The 14,198-nt window shown below is 53.3% G+C and overlaps 1 protein-coding gene and 1 pseudogene across 2 annotated transcripts; both read right to left on the bottom strand.

Moving 5' to 3' along the window:
• Positions 1–1,236: 1,236 nt before the first annotated feature.
• On the bottom strand, positions 1,237–1,355 carry LOC111745050 (annotated as a pseudogene).
• Positions 1,356–2,253: 898 nt separating this feature from the next.
• On the bottom strand, positions 2,254–12,252 carry TOB2 (transducer of ERBB2, 2). Of its 2 annotated transcripts, none has more exons than XM_011369047.2 (2): positions 11,753–12,252; positions 2,254–6,153 (listed from the first exon to the last, which is right to left on the bottom strand). In XM_011369047.2, exon 2 carries the CDS (start codon positions 6,062–6,064, stop codon positions 5,027–5,029), a length of 1,038 nt encoding a protein of 345 aa, XP_011367349.1. In that variant the 5' UTR covers positions 6,065–6,153; positions 11,753–12,252; the 3' UTR covers positions 2,254–5,026. The 2 variants fall into 2 exon arrangements, with proteins under 2 accessions (XP_011367349.1, XP_011367348.1); XM_011369046.2 differs by having other exon boundaries at positions 11,757–12,252.
• Positions 12,253–14,198: the final 1,946 nt, after the last annotated feature.

Genomic DNA, 14,198 nt, shown 5'->3' with positions numbered 1-14,198 from the left:
CTTGGCAGAGGGCAGCGCAGGGGCCAGCCCAGGCTCTGCTGTTCAGAGGATGGAGTTTCTTTCCTTTTCCAGCCCAGCTTGGTCCTGCTGCTGGCAGAGTTGGGTTTTGGCCTGTTGGATGATGCAAGGACATATCCTGGACTGGGTTGGCCGGTGGCTTTTGAGGATGGACAATAATAGCCCTGATGATGCAAATGATACTTGTCATTTACTCTGGGCCAGTCATTGTGCTCAGCATTTCCCACTCATTATTTTGCTTAATATCACAAGCAGACACAATTATTATCCCCATTTTAGAGGTGAAGGGACTGAGGCACCAGAGTAGGTGAAGTGGTTTGCTTGAGTGAGGTCACCCAGCTAGGAGAGGCAGGGCTGGGACTGGAACCTGCATTTTCTAAGAGAGCAGAATCCAGACTCTTCCTTGACAGGCGCCTCTCTGACAGGTTCCCTGAGGAAGGGCCTTGGCCTTGTTTTCCTCCATAAGTAGGAATGTTCAAGAGGCCTTGGCAACTCACCTGCTAATCCTGGGCTCTCAAACCCCCTGCACATACCTGTCCTATAACTTCTGTGCCATCTGTGCTTCCGGGGTTGATCACACACACACACACACACACACACACACACACACACACACACACACTTTATATAGCTATAATGAAGCCGGTACTTTATTAACATAAGTAGGAATGTTCAAGAGGCCTTGGCAACTTGGACACAGAGATGCAGGGACAGGCTAAGCTTTCCCCTGACAAGACAGAGGAAACCGAGACCCCTAGGACCTCTGGGACTGGCTTTATGTCTGGCAGTCCAAGGCCTTGGCATCCTGGACTAGGGCCTCCCTCTGCTCAAGAGGTGCCATGGGGGGAAGTGGCCCATGGAAGGGCCAGACATCAAGGGCTCCTGGGACCCTGTGCAGAAGTCAAGTGTTTGGCCTGCAAGCTTCTAGGCTCAGGTCACACGCTTGGGTGGGGAGGAGTCAGTTTGGGCCTGTTTGGGAGTGAGGGGGTCTGAGGAGGCTGTCACATCATTGATTCCCTGAAGAGCTGCCTGCCTCTGGCCCAGCCTAGAGGTGGCAAGGTCAGCCCTCCCATGCCTCTCCTCAATGTCTCTTCCATAGATGTTACCAGTTTGTTTGTTTGTTTGTTTTTAAGGTGAGGCAACCCTTGGTTGACCTCACAGATTGCAAGGAACAATCTTACAATAAGCTTACAATCCCTTATTCCTTTTTATTTTTTACACCGACAGCACCTGGTCTTCCTAGGTGATCTCCCATCCAAGTACTAAACAGGCCCAATCCTGCTTAGCTTCCGAGATCGGATGGGATCAGGCTTGCTCAGGGTAGCATGGCTGTAGACCAGATGTTACCAGTTTCACACATGAAAAAGTCACACACGGGGCAAAGTCTCAGCTTCCTCACTTCCTAGTTTTGTAAATTTAGCAGGTAATCAAACTCAGAGCCCATTTCTCAACTGTATTGTAGAGATAATTCCTGTATCGCCAGGTTGCTGTGAGGGCGAAATAGATTCAGCAAGTACCAGGCTGCCCTCTTCCACCAGGGACCTTGCAGGGCTGATGTGAAGAACCACTGCTGGGAAGAAGGTACCCAAGGGGCAGTTTCTCCATGATGGGCAGCACTAACAGGGGCCCTGGGAGAGGAGGGCAGTGGCTGAGCCCCTACGGACATCAGGCGGGAGGCTGGCCCCACTCCAGTCCCAGGCTCAGGTGGGCCCTCTCACACCCAATGCAGCAGCAGCTCTGGAGGGGCTGAGAATCCAAGCACTAGCTTTTTGGACAGAACTTGGCTGAGGTGGGCTCTTCTCATCCTTGCCCAACCTGAGGGTTCAGTGGGCTGGGGCGGGCAAATGCTATACCAAGGGCTGGCTGGAGGCTAATCCCTCCCTCCTCAGGTCTCCAACACATAGGCTCTTCCTAAAAGAGCCACAAAGACTATCCTGTTCCCAAGGCTCTGCCTCCAGCCCTGGAGCCACCACCTCCCGTGGAGGGAGCTGAGGCACTTCCCAAGCTCCCGGAACCTGTCTCCATCAGTGTGGAAAAGGACCCACAGGAGCGGGTGCTCCGAGGTGTCCTGTGTGGATGGGATAGGTGGCAGGAAGGGGTCTGTGACACTCATGCCCATCCAGGGGTCAGGTGAGGATAAGCAATTGTTTCTTGAAGTGATAAGGGCTGGGTCACTTCTACTCTCTCCGTCCTAAAAGGGGGCCCAGAAATAAAACAAGCCGGGAGAAGCAGAAGGCTATTATATATCATGCTTTTAATACAAACTTAAAAAAATCTGGAACAATATAAACTGTACAGATTTGATCAATCTTTTTGTTTTGTTTTTAAACTAAACCTCTAAGCACACCAATGTCCCATTCCAAAATATTGCACAACATTCTGAATACAAAACGCTTGATTGTATTCTTCCTTCACTAAAGAAAACAAGTTCATTGCCCTGCTCCCCCAAGCCCCTCTCCACATAGCCTCAATGCCCCCTTCCCTTCCTTAAGGGTCAAACTAGAGAATCTATAGCTCACTGCATTGAGAAAAATACATCATTCTGGACTAAAAGTTTACATTCTTTACAAGACAATCCACCTTTTGATTTGTTGGGAAAGAGGGGGTAGATAGAGGATGGGGAAAGGGGAGAAATAGGTTTTATTCTCCTTTTTTATTTTAAAGTTTGTTTTTCCTGAAAAAATATCTTTCTCTCCTCTTTTTAAGAAAAAATCTTGAAAAGAAAAAAATTACATTTTTTACGTTAGAAATATACATATATTATATATACCTCTTACATTTTACAAATGTAGCAAATTATTCAATACAAACGGACACCAAAAAATGTAAAAAATAAAAAAAAAGTTTTCCTACGAAACCAGGTAAATTAGTGCAGATTTTTGTTTTCTTAAAAAAAATAAAATTGAAGCAAAAATGCCTAGATTTGAGACGAGACAGACCGTACTGGGCCCAAGAGCCCGGCGCTGGAGTCATGCTCCTGATACACGCTTTTCAAGACACTAAGGGGTGGTCACCCCTCTCCCTGTATGTGGTGAGAAACAAGCTGACCGGGGGCGGTGGGTACCTGCGTGTGGGAGTGTGTGTGGGGGACTGGGAGGGGGCATAAGGCAGCATCCAACCTTTCCCAGAGAGCAGCAATCTGCCTGGGCCTGTCACCTGTGTGGGAGCCAAGGGCTAGGGAGAGGGTGGCGCAGACTGGGCTGGCCCCTGAGAAGTTTAGGGGAATAGATGGTGCTGGGCTGAGGAGTCAGAGCATTGCCCCGCTGGGGGAGGTAGAGCTGGTGCCCAGTGCAGGGGGAGGAGGCTGGCAGTGTCTGGGCCAGACCCACTGCCAGAGCAGTTGCCCGCCTGGGACAGCTGGAGAGGATGGGGTCGGGTGGCGAGGGCTTTGGTACTTTCTGGTGATGGGGGCCCTGATGCCCTGTGCCCCACTTGCCAAAGCATTACGACGTGGAAGCCAGCTCACCAGGTTCGGGCTGGAGAGACAACTTCTCTTCCTGCAGAGGTGGGGAGCCAGTGCTCTTCCATAATCCAACACCTGGGCTGCGGTGGCCGAGCCCGGCCTGCCCAGAAGACCTCTCTTCACGGCATCAAGGCCCCGTGGGGTTGGGTCGGTCGGGCAGTGAGAGGGGATGGCAAGAGGTACCAAAAAGTTCTCAAGCAGGAAGGGGCAGAAATGTACTAAAACATCTACAACCAAAGGACCAAAGAGTCTCAGCTGGAGGATTAGGGCCACCCACTACGGGCACTGACCCAGAGCTCCTGGCCCCTAGGGAGCTCAGGTGAGCAGCCCCCGCCTTGGGCTTAGGTCACACAATGGGATGGTCTGAGTCCAGGGACTTCTTAGGCATCAGAGCCTGGATATTTCCTCAGCCCCTCACAGCTAACCCATTTTTCTTTTTTTGGTCAAAAACAAACAAAAGTGCAGATGCAGTCAGGAAACCAGTTCCTTCTGCAGTGCTTTCCCCTGGGAGTGTCTCAGGCTCAGCCGCAGTCTCACCCCACAGCACGAACCACCCTACAGGACTGAAACCCACCCTGGCCTGTTTCCCAGCCTCACACATAAATTAAGCACTTGCTGCTACCCGGAATCACATCCAGAGGGGAAGCTTCACATGGCTTGGAACCCTTTAAAACAGGACAGCAAACCATGCACACGCACGCGCGCGCGCGCACACGCCTGCACCGCCCCACCTCCCTACCCACAACCGCAGGCCCTGGGAAAGGGGGCTGCATGAAAGAGACCACGTGTCCAACGGGTTGGGTCTCCAGGGCCATGATAATAGTCTGGGCCAGGTGAGGATGGTGGCATGGAGCCGCAGGACAGAGATGAAAGGGATTCCACTGGACAGAGTGCCAACCTCCCTGGAGTTAGGTATCAGCTCTAGGAGGAGGGTGTCGAGTAGCCAGCCAGCTCCCCGTGATCCAAGCCTGAGAGGGGGTGGGGCCCAGGGTCAGACCTGTTTGGGTGGCAGGGCCCAAGAAGGCCTGCTGAGGTTGGATGGCTTTGAGTGAGAAGAGAGCTGGGTGATGGAGGCAGTGACAGGGGACTGCCTCTCCCTGTTCTGGGGAGGGCCAGGCCCCAGCTGCAGCTTTTCCTTCCCTGTGAGCTTGGACACACCAATCCTAAACCAGGGGTGTGAAGGAGGGAGGGAGCAGGGAGCAGCAATTCACATCTGGACCATTCTTAGCACAGGAAGCCACTAATTAAAGATGTTATATAGAAAACTACATGTAAAAAAAAAAAAAAAAGAAAAAAAAGTAAAACCCAAACCAACCAGATAAATCAGAGGCAGGCGGGGAAGCAGCAGAGGGGCTGAGTTAAGCGCGCTGGGGCGCTTCGGGAGCCCCTCCCGCTCCACGCCTGGCTGGATCTTTTCTCTAGAAGTGAGAGTGAGAAGATTGTAAATCTTTTTGTAAATTTTTCTTTTCCCGTTTTTTTGGCCTTTCCTTTCATTTCTCTTTTCTGTGGTCTTGGGTGCTCCTGGCCCCACGGGCAGGTGGGTGGTCAGTTGGCCAGCACGACGGGCTGGAACGGCTGGCTGGGGTACTGCATGGCGTTCAGGTTGTAGCTGAGGCCTTCCACGAATGGTGTCTTCTCCAGGAAGAGGCTATTGGCACCACCTCCAAATACCTGGGCCATGTCGAAGCTGCTGCTGTTGCAGGTGCCGGCCCCACTACCCCCAAAGGGGCCCGGGGTGCTGCCGCCCTGGCCATCGGCCCCATCAAAGAAGAGGCTGGGAGAGCCACTGCCATTGTACACGAACTCCTTGGCATTGGGCGAGAGCTGGGACTGCGGGGCCGGGTTGGCCGCGATGAAGTTCAGTGAATGCATAGACAAAGAGAGGCTCTTCTGCTTCAGCAGGCTGTTGGTGGGAGAGCGGGCCATGCGAGGCTGCTGCTGTGGGGGCTGCTGGCTGCCAGCCCCGCCGCTGGCCACACTTCCTCCGCTTGCTGCCCCACCACCCTTCTTCATCTTGGTGGAGCCAAACTTGGTGGCAGCGAAGGAAGCGGTGGTAAAGGTGATGGGCTGGGCGGAGCGGGGCATGAAGGTGGGGCTGGGCGACTGGCCAAAGGATGGCGATGGGGAGTTGGACAGGGAGCTGTCCTGGCTGCCGATGGGAATGAATACCTGGGCGTCAGGGTTGAAGCTGCTCTTGATCTCCTTGTCCAGCTCCGGGGCAACACAGCCCTCACTGTCATCCAGGTACAGCACTTTTACAGCCCCCTTCTCGCCGATCTGGTAGGACACCTCGAAAGGGTCGATCCAGACGCTCAGCTCCTCAGGCACGTTGGCCCGCACATCCTCCACCGCCAGGCCACTCCGCTTGGCAGCCAACTCCACCACGGGGTCCACTATCTCCCCAATGTGGACACAGCGAAAGCCAGAGCCCTTCAGAGGCTTGTCAGGGTACCAGTGGCCTTCATATTTCTTTTTCAAGAGCCGTTCTAGCTCTTCTCCAAACAGGTCTGCCCGGCGCCGGGGCAGCTTGTTGTACAAGTAGGAGATGATGAAGTTCAGGGCCACTTTGATCTCCAGCTGCATGGCCTTTCCTAGGCAGAGAATCAGCACGTGTGCAAGCCAAGGGTAGTGGCAGGAGATGGACGGTGAGCAGCCTTGGGCTCCAGACAGCTCTGGGAAACAAGAGAGGGCGTCATGAGTAGACATGCAGAAAGCCAAGTGGTGAAGGACAGATGGAAAAGCACCAGCTTCAGAACACACAGACCCAAGGTCCCATTTCTGTTCCATTAGTAACTAGCTTAATTCTGTGACTGTGGGCAATCACCTTTTCTGAACCTTAGTTTTCTGATCCTTATATTAAAACATGAGACTATCATGAACATTACATTAGTTCAAGAATGCAGACTGCCTCCTGCTGTACCTGGTATTTAGTAGTACTTGATAAAATTAGCTATTATTTTAAGCAATTCTGAAGAAACAGGCATGCTGTGGTTTCTGGTATTTTGAGAATTCAAATCACTGTATGACTGACACACACACAAAATCAAGCCCTTAATTCAGCGGAAGGAGGGAAGGCTCCTGCTGACTTGTCTCTGGCATATCTCGGTGGAATCGTGGTCCCAAACCGTCGCAGGCCAAGATAAGGTTAAAATCTTTGGTTTTCCTCCTTCGATGGAAAGGCATACAGGTCACTGAACGAGAAGCAGCACTGCTCACTTCTCACTGCGGAGCTTGGCTCCCTGGGGGGCTGTGCGCTCCTTGGGCTCACTTGGGGTTTGCAGAACTGATTTAGGAACGCCACAGTGTGCCCGAGGTGAGCACTGCCACCCAGATAGCCTCCAGGACTAGAGATGAGAGCATGATCCCCAGGAAAAAGTCAAGACCTGTCACAACCAGAGGCCTGGGCCAACAATGGAACTGCTGACTAGGGGCTACCCCAGGGAAGCCAAGAGAAGGCGAGGGAAGGAGGGCCCCGTCGGCCAACAAAGCCTTAAGAGCAGCACTAGCATGGCCTGAGGGAATCTCTGTAGTTTCTGGCTAGAGTATAAGTGACAAGGGGGGCAAAGAGAAGAAATTTTCCATCACCCTGCAGCCTCCAGCTGGAGACCTGTCATCACTCAGTCTCCCGGGGACTGTCTGACCACCTGTCCTCGGCACCAGATCAGATTTATGAAGTGTTTGGAGATCCCTGGAGAGGAGGCGGCCCAAGATAAACACTCAGATTGTTATTTTGGGATTCTCTCACAGCCAGATCGCACGGAGGTCAAAAAGGTTTATTCCCGAGTCCTGGGCCAGCCTCGTGTCTCAGGATGATGATCTGTGAGGTTCTGAGAACCAGTGATCCTCATCTCCTCACTTTCTCCAAAAGGGCAACTCTAGGCCCATGCTGTGGGAGAAATGAACTGCAAAGGCCACTTTCAGGGATTATCAAGGCCAGAACATGTTCCTAGCCAGAACCTGGGTGACATTGTGCTGCTGAGCTCAGCACAGAGACAAGAGTGATCCATGATCCATCAAGGGCATCCTGTCCTGTGATAGACCTGGAGCTGGAATTTTATTAAAATCCCTCCTGGGTCCAGCACAGAGTATCTAGGGGCTAATTCTAGGTTCAAGGATCTTGAGTTTTCTGAACACCTGCCTCAAGTCACTTCCCTGTAATTCTCAGCCCAGGGCCATGGCTCCTAGGGGCATTTTTGGGACTGACTTCTCCAGCGAAGCTCTCTGGGATGAGCATCAGAAGATGCACCGGTCAACCTGGAGCACCATATACACTGGCTAGGTCTCGGCCCGCCCTCATTTCAAGTCTGAGCAGACAGAGGGTCACGTGGGGGAGTCAAAAGAGATGTCGTGAGCATGGCCTCTCAAGCTCTCCATAGGGGTGCTCAGGATTCAGGAGACCCTTGCTCCCTTTTATCCCTGCCTCCATCGCACACTTAATCTCCAGATTTCTTCAAATGTCTATTCATGGTCATCACAGATCAATTCCAGGGTCCTTCAAGGTTTAAAAAGAAGTAGGAAGAATGGTAAAGATAAGGGGCTTTCCGTTTACGAGGATTGGCTTCACTACCAGATACAAAGCTAGCTACCAGGACTTTGGGCCTCTCCTCAAGAATGGAGGTTTACAAAGGGCCACAGAAGCCCACTGGAGGGGTCCAACACAGAGGAGACTAAGAAGTTGTGAAGAAAGCTAGCAGTAGTTCCCAAGGGTAAGTCAGGAGTTAAAGACGATGTTTTCAAAATCTAAAACAGACCTGAATACCACTTATGATGTTTCTCCCAAGGTATCACATAGCCTCTTGGTATGCTACCCAGACCCAAGGGCTCCTACACCTTTCTAGGCTTCTTCAAACCTTGCTGCATAATTGCCTTCCGAATTTACCTCCTCTGAACAGTTCAGCCTCAAAATGGGAGCGTTTTAAATGCAGGCCAAAGTCATTGGGAAATAAGCTTCCCACCCCGAAATAACAATAGAACCACTGTCATCAGCCCTGCCTAACTAACCACTTTCTGCAGCATAAGCAACTAAAGCTGCACACCAATTTATATCTCAGTGATGCTGCTGCACAAATAAGGAAGTATATAATGCTACCTTTGCCTCTTTAATTGGAGAACAGGCCAGGCTAGATGGTTGTGGGGTGGAACCTTACAAAAATGCCGGACAACCAGAATGAGATTTTCTGCTTTATCAGCTCAGGCTCTAATTTTGACTTCAAGAAGCTTATGGAACAGAGGATTAAAGCTGTGGTGTCTTGTCTTTAACTAATGATAGAAGTGACCACTCCGATGAGTTTGCGCTTTTTTTTTTTGAACGGCCATCGTCTCCTACACATTCTAATGCTTATATGTAAAAAATTCATAGAATGTGGTTAAGATTAGAAAGCTTAGAAATAACTACCTTTCAATAAAAAGAACAAGTAGATTTGAGGTAAGCAGCAGGACAGGACTCTTAAGACCTCTTACAACCCTGACTCAAGTGCAAAAGGCCAGAAAGGTGGCAAAAAGAGGCGGGCGCGGGGGGGCGGGGAGAGGCTAAGTGCTTAACAATAGCAAAGTCTACCTTTTGTCAGTATATTAAAAAGTTGCAAATGCGAGAATGAATTCTGTCAATTTTATTCTCTTTTACTTATTTACTTCCAGCAACAAAGTTAATCCTGGATTCAGATCCCTTCCAGGATCTGTATTTTAAAGTCCTTAAAAGAGAGGCAAAAATGAGGGGGGTGGGGGGAAGAAAGGCAGCTGTAGTCAATAATATGGTAATGGAGGTTCCAGAGAGAACTTTTAACAAAAATGCAAAGGTTTTTAAGAAGGAAAACAGTTATGTTTTAAAAAGGAAAAGGAGGGATAATGGCGATAACCCATCAGGCCTCCTAACCATGAGCACCTATAAAAATGTATTCAGCCACCTCAAGCCTTAACATCCAAATCGCTCTGCGATCAGGCACTACAAGACTCAAATGAGTGTGGAAAGAAGGAAGAGGGCCTCAATTTTGACAAGGCCAGCAGGTGTCACAAACTAGGTGCTGGGGAGTGAGATCTTGGCTCCGGCAGGACAGGGACAGCCCCACCCCACCGGTCTCGGAGGCAGCGGCCCAGACGGGAGGGTGTGGCTGAAAGGCTTCTAGGACTTGTGCCGACTGACTGACTGACTGTACCACCCCACCCAGTCTCACACCGTCTCCCCCAAACATGCGCTGTGCCAGGTGAAGTCTGACTGCAAGGCTCTTTCAGACTAAAAGGGCCTTTTTTGGGGTACTCCAGGTTTCTCCCAAGCCAGGAGACTTGACTGAGCCCTAACATTAACCGGGAGGCCGGCGGCGACGTCGCGCTATGCACTCTGGGAATTGTAGTCCTCAGAAACCCCACGATCGGGTTGGAACAACTGACCTACTTTCTCTGCACACTACACCTCCCTGCGTACTCTGCGAAGGCTCAGCTGGCGAACTACGCATGCCTGGTAAGGAGAGCTGGACGAGGGTCGGAGGACCAAAGAAAAGTTTCCGATGCACATGCGCACTGTGGAGGACGCCCCCCGCCCCCGCCCACCGCCTAACACATTTTATATAAATTCTACCCACAAGGCCTACTCCCCGTATTGTATTACCCCACCATATCCATGTCTCGGCTTCTCGAGAGGCTGAACTTTTCCCCCCTTTCTCTTCACCGCCTCCTATGACTGCTGAATTAAGGACCTGCTTCAAAATGAGTTTTTTCTGGGTGAAGGCAGTGGGCTGGAATAGATAAGGTCACATTCCCACCCCCACTCCTGCCGCTTAATCCGTATTCCTTGGGCTTGGTGGTCTCTGCCTGGAGTTGCTCTAGGGACAGTGGATTCAAAAGGAGAAGTCTTTCCACTTAATGTCCAGCGGGCTAGGCTCCAGCACCCTAACAGCCAGGAAAGGAAAGGCAAGAATTAAACCCAGTTCTCCTGGCCTCTCGGCCAAAGAAATTTCCTGTTAAGTTGCAGAGAGGCCGACAATCAGCAGGCCGGACGCCAGCAAAGCCCAAGCCTCACCTCTCTTCTAATCCAAGTCTGAGTAACCAGACCCGGGGAGGGCAATGGGAAAAGGTTCCCGGGTAGGGAAGGAAAAACTGTACATCTGACACCTGAACATCGTCTTCTAATACTTAAAATTGTTTGTGAGTCTCCTCCCACTGCAAGGCTTGCTTGCTCTATGACCAGACTAACCAGATCCTCGCCAAAGCTCCCCTACAGGGTGTTAAACCTTCCTAATCCGTCCTCCCACACAAGCTTCTTTCTCCCTCTGCTTAAGAGGGGGATGGGGGCAGGTGCCCAAGAAAGCAATAGGGCTGTTTTTCTGCTGGAAAATCAAAGATGAGGGACCCACTCCCAGGGTAGGGTGGGTAGGAAAAAGAAGAAAGGTTAGAATACTGAGCAGCAAGCCCCCCCCTCCAGAAACTCCCTCTGCTGGCCCCCAATTCGAAGCCTGCAGCTTGCCGTGTGGGGTTCCAGTTCCTCTGGGGCGGGGGTGGGGTGGGGGTGGGAAAGGGCCTACCAGCTGCCTCTCCTAACCTGGTCAAGGGCACAGTCCATCTACTGACAGGAGGGCAGGGAGCTTAGCAGTAGGTCTCTTCCTCCCAGACACCTCACCGGGATCAACCAGAATCCACTTACTGGTATTGCTCTAAGGGTATGTTTTTTCCGCCCAGTTTTCCCTGAAAACACTGAAGAGGATAAAAAGCTTAAGCCTAAATGGTGAATTCTGGCTCAGAGGCCAGAGGACAGTCACCAGTGACCGGTCCAAAGTGGGGGGGTGTCCACCCTTGATGCAGAAATAAACCCTATTAATTATTACCAACCCCCTTACCCGCACACGGGAAAAGAAGCAGAAAAACAAGGCCTGGATCCCCTTTCTTCTTCTAATTTATTTAATAGTGAATTATATTTTTTTTGGGGGGGACAAAAAATATCTAGCGAGTCTCCAGGATATGAAGAACTGAGGGAGGCGGACAAGGGAGGCAATGCACCCCACCCAGGAGGGGGCCATACTTGGAAAAGGGAGAGAAGGGGGCCCTGGGGTACCCCAGGATGAGAGCAAGCGTGAAGAGGGGTAATGAGCACAGAGGAAAGAGGGGTTTCTCAAGAGGAGGTGGAAGGTGATAGGAAAATGCTAGCTAGGCGTGGGGCGGGGGGGAGACAGCAACGTGGAGCGTCCAGCAAATGAAGAGCGGGAGTGGGGCGGTCGGCGAAGACGTCGAGACTGCTGGGTTTCAGCACAACCCCCCCCCCCCGCCCGCACGCCCCCCACTCACTCACTCGGGTCTCCGCGGCGGCGGGGCGGGTGGCGGGCCGCGGGGCGGCTTCTCCCTCCAAGGGTAGTCCTGGGCGCGGGGCGGAGGTCACTCTCCCTTCCTTTCCGGGCGTCGCTCGGCCGGGCCGATATGTCCTGTTTTTCGTTGAGGGTCGCGGGGCGAGTTGGAGGGGTTATGGGCTATGACTCTCAATAATAATTCTTTCAGCTTTTTGGAGGTCGGGCTCGGCGGCGGGGGACGAAGGGCGGGCGGGCCGGCCGGCGGCGACGGCGCGGGGATGGCGGACCGGAGGGTGGCTCGTGTCGCGGGGCGGAGGACGGTCTGGGCTGTAGCCCGCGGGCGGTCCTGCCCCTCTAGCCCCGCGTCGCCCGAGCCACTAGCTTCTCTCCGGGTACAACCCGCACCTTCCCGCGCCCCGGCCCAAAGTGAGCAAAGTCAATGAAAAGTTTCACCCTTAGCAACCCTGCGCACGGATCCGGCTTCCCCACCCCTGCGTGATGCGTCCCTCCGCCCTGCAGGGGCGGGGCCGGAGCCGGGCCGGGACTACTTCCGAGCCAGAGGGCGGCTTAACCCCTCGTTTCGCGCGGCTGTCGGCTCCGCGTGGACCGGGTGGGCACTCGACGACCTCCTCCTCACTCCCGCCCTCCCCTGCTTGGCCCCTTCACATCACTCAGATCCCAGTTCAAACGTCGGCAAGGCCGCCTGTCTTCCCCATCGCGAAGCCGCCCCTTAGTTATTTTCTTGATGCACCGAACCATTCAGAATTTGTGCTCGTCGTGTAAAGTGTTACCCTCGGTGGACAGAGAGCTCCAGGAGGGCAGAGGCCTGGGGTGGGAGCTGGTTGCTCACTTTGGGTGGGTCGGTGAAGGAACATCGCGGGAAAGGGACTTCCCCGCTGTGTCTTCGGTCCTATACCTGCACCGAACCGTCCCCCCAGGCCACCTCGACGAGTCCCTCCAGCTCTGGGCGTCCAGCCATCCCCGTGGCGCTCACACCAGCCCCAATTACGGACTCTTCGCGGGTGGGGAAGCTTTGGGGACGATGCGAGCTCTGGAAACGTCTTGGACCTTTATCAATGTGTGTTGGCCTGAGTATTTGGAGCGCCTCTTGGGCTCGGGCACGCTGAGCCGGAGGAAGGGGAGGCAAGGGAGAGGCCGGACAGAGGAGCCGAGCCCCACGTTAACCTTCCACTTGCTGCTTCTAGCTCCCCGGTACCTTGCGATAGGGCCAAGCCCCTCGGCGGACGCCCCCGTTCGCTCTCCCGGGCTGGCGACCTCCACAGGGGACCCCAGAAAGTCACATTTCTTCTAACAGCTTCCTCCGACGGGGGTTGGGGGGAGGTGCCGCCTGCCCGTGCCAAGGGCGTCGGGTTCACCCGATGGTTCCCCTGGCTGTGGACCGAGGCTCGCCGGGACAGGGAGCGCCAGGCCCGCGCGCTCTAGCCTTCTGCCCGGGCTCTGGCCATGCGGGCTCACGGCCACTTTGTGACTGTGGGACGCGGAGTTAGGGGTAGGGAGGCCTGTGCCCAGGTGAGGTCACTGGTAGATTGGACTGACAGGTGGCCAGGCCTGGGAGTCCTGGGAGCTTGCGCATCGCCTTCTTCACTGTTTCTCCTGTAATCGTCCATTCCCTAATTCTCTCTCCACCCCGACCTTTATTCTCATTCTAGACGGTTCCAGCGCAACAGCAGCCGCCAAACCCACGTGGGGTGGCGAGACGAGAAAGTTTCCAGCTACGAACAGTTTGCATTTTTTTCCCCTTGACCGCTCTTTTTGGCAAGGGCAGAGAGCAACGGTAGTTTGGGGGTTTAAATGCGCTTTCCTTGACTGCAGCAAAAAAACGCCGGACTTGGGGGCAAACTCCACGGAGACAGAGATGTAGGAGGGAGCCAAAGCCCAAGAGTCCCCATCCCCCACACTCTGAGCTCTTCAGCCCCTGGGGCACCTCCAGGGACTACTTGCCTTGTGCGTCAGCAAGTGGCAGAGCGTCACATACACGCCCCCTCCGCCATGCCCATTCCTCTCCTCCCCTTTTCCCTCCCACTCCACCTCCCTCTTCCTTTCCCCTCCTCTCTCCTCCTCTTTCCCTGCGTGTTCCACCTGGACAGAGACCTAGCCGACCCACGGGGTTCCAGAGCACTGAAGAGCTAAAAATATAACCAGTGTTAGCAACAGCCTTCCCATTGGTCGGGGAGAGGGGTGAGGCGGCATCTGATTGGGTTTTCGGTCCAACCGCTAGGACTAAGGTTGGGGGCCAGGAGCCCAGGAACCAGGCCTTGGGGAGGATAAGCGAGCGTTTACACAGCGAGCTTTGCAAGGGCTGCTGGTATTTGTAGTAATTTATTAGAGGCAGCCGTAGAAATAGGTGGGTTTGAATCCCAATTCTGCCACTACCCCTAACCATGTTATCGTAATTTAAAGCCAACAAATCTCTTTCCATCGTCAAA

Source organism: Pteropus vampyrus, unplaced genomic scaffold, assembly GCF_000151845.1.
Source record: "Pteropus vampyrus isolate Shadow unplaced genomic scaffold, Pvam_2.0 Scaffold145, whole genome shotgun sequence".
Classification (NCBI taxonomy): domain Eukaryota; kingdom Metazoa; phylum Chordata; class Mammalia; order Chiroptera; family Pteropodidae; genus Pteropus; species Pteropus vampyrus.
Note: the sequence above shows the minus strand (reverse complement) of the source record. Positions and strands in the feature narration are given on the sequence as shown.

What these genes read in the sequence shown, in the direction of transcription:
- TOB2 (XM_011369047.2), bottom strand. Translation starts at nt 6,064, where the DNA reads ATGCAGCTGGAGATCAAAGTGGCCCTGAACTTCATCATCTCCTACTTG.